We start from the raw sequence: 5,000 nt of genomic DNA on the forward strand, positions 1-5,000 counted from the left end.
AGTAGTAGTAGTAGTAAGTATATTTGAATGGCAAGAAATAAAAAAAAAATAAGAAATAAGAATAATAATATCTCAGCTCTCCCCTCCCCCTCCTTCCTTTCCCCATCTCTTGTACGCATTTCTGATCCATTTCCCTCCCCCAATATCCCCCTCCCCCACCACTATTACTGAGAAATAGCACCAGGAAGAGGAGGAGGAGGAGGAGGAGGAGGAGTAGTTCTAAGAAAGCTATCAATTTATTAGCCATTTTTTGTGATCAGGTGTGTGTGTGTGTGTGTGTGTGTGTGTGTGTGTGTGTGTGTGTGTGTGTGTGTGTGTGTGTGTGTGTGTGTGACCTGACATAACCTGCAATCTTAAAACAAAATAGTACTCATGACCTCAATTATTATTATTATTATTATTATTATTATTATTATTATTATTAATGAAAAGTGAGGTCACTGTTCTTAATGATGAGAAAAGGTGAGGAGGTCAATGTTCACTACAAATGTATTCAGTTAATAAGGTCACGACAAATCATTACATTCTTTAAATTAATTAGTAATTACGAAACACTAAGAGAATACTATTATTATTTTTTTTTTTATTATTATTGTTAGCACTATTTCAATAAAGACAATCAGTTCTCAATATTGTGTTAATACGTTATGTAGAAGAAAACTGTGCAAATTGTTATTATTATTATTATTATTATTATTATTATTATTATTATTATTATTATTATTATTTGTGGAATTCTTCATAACCAAAGCAACCCAAGCGTGTGTGTGTGTGTGTGTGTGTGTGTGTGTGTGTGTGTGTGTGTGTGTGTGTGTGTGTGTGTGTGTGTGTGTGTGTGTGTGTGTGTGTGTGTGTGTGTGTGTGTGTGTGAGTTTGTTTGTGTGCGTGTAAGCGAAGCAGCCAATCCCAAGAAGGTGCAACACGTGAGCGAACACACACACACACACACACACACACACACACACACACACACACACACAACTGTTACGAAATCCATCCATGCACTCGGAAGTATAGAGACCGAGAATGCTCTCTCTCTCTCTCTCTCTCTCTCTCTCTCTCTCTCTCTCTCTCTCTCTCTCTCTCTCTCTCTCTCTCTCTCTCTCTCAAACAAACACACACACACACACACACACACACACACACACATACATATACTCATAATACGTATAAATCGATATACAACGTGTGTGTGTGTGTGTGTGTGTGTGTGTGTGTGTGTGTGTGTGTGTGTGTGCGCATTTAGGTGAACACACAAACACATACATACATACATTGATACATACATGCATATAAACATACACATACATACATACATACATACATACACACACATACATACATATATATATACAAGCGTAACAATTAAAGCAAGGATATAAACACAGCATGCGAATAATGAGAAGTGAGGGATGAGGGAGATGTGAGGCGGTGTGAGGGAATGTGTAAATGTATGAATGTATGAGTGAGTATGACTATGTGAGTGTGAATAGGAATGAAAAACAAGGGAGAAATCTGTGTTTTCTTTGTGGAGAACGTAGGAGGAAGGAAGGAAATAAGGCATAGTAGGGGAGAAAGAAGGGGAGACAGGGATGAGAGGTAATGATAGGAGGAAATATAAAGAGAAAAGGAAGGGTAATAATGAACGTGTTAGGAAAAGTGAAGTGAACATGGTGTTTCTATGTTCCTTCTGGTGACTATTTGGGGATTTTATACAGCTTCAGAAACTTATGTGGGGGATTAAAATAGTGAAGACTGTTACCATTAATCTTCTGACCCCCATAGACCCTTCCTAATGTCAATAAAATGGTATAATTCTACACAAACCTCAAGGTAAAAATGTGTTCTAGTACTGAAGGGGTTAATATAGTGAGGACTGTGGCCATTAATCTTCTGACCTTCATAGACCCTTCCTAATGTCAATAAAATGGTCTAATTGTACACAAATCTAAAGGTACAAATATGTCCCAGTACTAAAAGGGATTAATATAGTGAGGACTGTGGCCATTAATCTTCTGATCTCCATAGACCCTTCCTAATATCAATAAAATGGTCTAATGGTACACAAATCTCAAGGTAAATTTTTTTTTCTAGTACTGAAGGGGTTAATATAGTGAGGACTGTGACCATTAATCTTCTGACCTTCATAGACCCTTCCTAATATCAATAAAATGGTCTAATGGTACACAAATCTCAGGTAAAAATGTGTCCCAGTACTGAAGGTTAAAAGTAAACGAATGGCCAGTATGAGGACAGTATGAGTGAGAATGAGACAGGTATAGAGTGTAAATATGCGTATGGCTGAAGTATGAGTAAATATCATGGCAGTATGAGTATGGATGTAAGTAAAAGGCGAATGTTAGATGAGTAACATAAACAAGCAACAATTATACACCAAAGTATGAGTGAGTATAAGGCGGGATGTGAGTCAAAAAGCATCACACACCCAAACATACTAGAACACTAAGAGTATGAGTGGAAAGTCAACAAAATAAAGCCAGTATGACACCAGTATTCAGAAACGTTATTCTCTCTCACCACAACAGTTTTCCAAGGCCACACAGACAACTAGCCGAATTTACAAGACAGTTTCTCCTTTTAATACACTAGAAATGTTGCCAATCCATTACCACAGCCATAAAAATACTCTCAACTCCCTTCAATACTGGGATGCATTTCTATCATGAATTTTGGGAACGATTAGACGAATTTATTGACATTAGGAAGGGTTTATGGAGGTTAGAAGATTGATAGCCACAGTCTTCACTATTTTAATCCCCCCCATAAGTTTCTGAATCTGTAGAAGATCACCGATCACCAAACAGTAACCAAAACGAATATGGAAACGTGTCATGGTACTGAAGAGGTTAAAGACACGAGTATCTTCTGAATATGGGTAGGTATGTCATGGTACTGAAGAGGTTAACCCCTTCAGTACCATGCCGCGTTTTCATATTCATTCTGGTGACTGTTGGGCGAATTTTTACACCTTCAGAAATTTATGTGGAGGATTAAAATAGTGAAGACTGTGGCCATTAATCTCCTGACCTCCAAAGACCCTACTTAATGTCAATAAAATGGTCTAATCAAACTCAAAAATCAAGCGAAAAAATGCGTCTCAGTACTGAAGGGGCTAAAAACACGAGTATCTTCAAATGGAGTCTTTTGAGAGCAGTGATGGTGAGACAGCCGAGCGTTTCATAATATTGTTCTGAGAGCGAGTACGAGGCTGAGGCGTGCCCCAGGTGAGGTAAGGTAAGGGGGCGGCGTAGTTTACCTGGAGGGGCCGCGGAGGGAGCGTCTCACCCATGAGTTCCTTCTGGAGAAGTTGTTGGGGGGCAGTGAATGAGGGGGGCTGAGGAGGTTGCCGTCCAGGTCATCTCTACGGAGGAGGAGGAGGAGGAGGAGGAGGAGGAGGAGGAGGAGGAGAAAAAGGAGGAGGGAGTGGTGGTGGTGGTATTCGGTGTGTGATTAGGATGATTGGAGGAGGAGGAAGAGGAGGACAGACAGACAGACAAACAGAAAGACAAATATAAAAATTTTGACAGTAAAAGATTATATTTACAGAGAGAGAGAGAGAGAGAGAGAGAGAGAGAGAGAGAGAGAGAGAGAGAGAGAGAGAGAGAGAGAGAGGGAGGGAGGGAGAGAGAGAGAAAGAACAATAATAGAGTAAACAAACAACACAAACACAAGTCACTCCAATAAACAGGCAACAATAATAAGATAACAGAACATAACAGCAATAATAATAGCAATAATAGTAATAATTCCCTGAAAAGAGAAGAAATTCCTGTTAATTGTCAAAAATATATAACAACATAATTACCAACGCAGCACACCACGCGCCCAACCTGGAGAAGAGGAGGAGGAGGAGGAGGAGGAGGAGGGAGAGGAGGAAGAGGAGGAGGAGGAGGAGAAAGATAAACATAACACGAATATTAACTTCTTCCAATTATTGCCTGCATAACAGAGAGAGAGAGAGAGAGAGAGAGAGAGAGAGAGAGAGAGAGAGAGAGAGAGAGAGAGAGAGAGAGAGAGAGGGAGGGACTTCGTTAATGATACATGGTTCTGCTTCCACAGCTTCATAATATAATAAATAATAACAATAATGATAATAATAATAACAATAATAATAATAATAATAATAATAATAATAATAACAGGAGTGGAGCAGGAAGTGGTCCACAGGTAATGATGACCTTAAGGAAAACTGTAAAGAAATAGTGATAATGGTAACACTACTACTACTACTACTAATAATAATAATAATGATAGTTAATATAATATGACAGGAGAATGTTAATGGCCAATATTCTCTCTCTCTCTCTCTCTCTCTCTCTCTCTCTCTCTCTCTCCAATATAACCTTATCACATTTTCTTACATAACTTTTTTTTTTGCCTTAGACTATTACTCTCTCTCTCTCTCTCTCTCTCTCTCTCTCTCTCTCTCTCTCTCTCTCTCTCTCTCTCTCTCTCTCTCTCTCTCTCTGTCTTTGTGCGGCACTCACCCGAGCCTGGCACTGTCTGAGTCTGCGTCGAGGTCATCAGCTTCGCCGTAACACTCGAAGTTCTCCTCCTCCCGGTCACTCATACTGGAACACCCGCTGAGTGAGAGGCGGGGAGTGAGGGAGGGAGTGTGGGACTGTGAGGGAGTGTGAGAGAGTGGGAGCGTGTGTGAGGGAGTGTTTGGGGGAGTGAGAGGCTGGGCTTGAGGGAGGGAGTGTGGGACAGTGAGGGAGTGTGTATGAGAGAGCGTGTGTGAGGGAGTGTAGGAAGGAGTTTCCGAGGGAGTGCGGGAGGGAGTGTGGGAGAGTGAAAGTGTGTTACTGGAGTGTGTGACGGAGTGCGGGAGTGTGTGAGGGAGTAGGAGAGAGTGGGAGTGTGTGAGGGAGCGTGGGAGTGTTACTGGAGTGTGTAAGGGAGTAGGAGGGAGTGGGAGTGTGTGAGGGAGCGTGGGAGAGTTGGAGTGTTACTGGAGTGTGTGAGGGAGTGTGCAATGG

At 41.0% G+C, this 5,000-nt stretch overlaps 1 protein-coding gene across 11 annotated transcripts in view; it reads right to left on the reverse strand.

Annotated features, from left to right (window-relative positions):
• The window catches only part of LOC123518010 (rab11 family-interacting protein 4B-like), a 52,663-nt gene that overhangs the window by 23,520 nt on the left and 24,143 nt on the right, over nt 1-5,000 (reverse strand). For 4 of the 11 annotated variants that reach the window (XM_045278566.1, XM_045278558.1, XM_045278537.1 and 1 more), the window contains exons 5-6: nt 4,509-4,592; nt 3,278-3,382 (exon numbers count right to left, since the gene is read on the reverse strand). In XM_045278566.1, the coding sequence (XP_045134501.1) occupies nt 3,278-3,382; nt 4,509-4,592 (189 nt within the window). Of the gene's footprint in view, nt 1-3,277; nt 3,383-4,508; nt 4,605-5,000 lie in introns of all 11 variants that reach the window. The other 7 variants (XM_045278547.1, XM_045278528.1, XM_045278514.1 and 4 more) reach the window with 4 other exon arrangements.

Source organism: Portunus trituberculatus, chromosome 6, assembly GCF_017591435.1.
Source record: "Portunus trituberculatus isolate SZX2019 chromosome 6, ASM1759143v1, whole genome shotgun sequence".
NCBI classification, from domain to species: Eukaryota; Metazoa; Arthropoda; class Malacostraca; order Decapoda; family Portunidae; genus Portunus; species Portunus trituberculatus.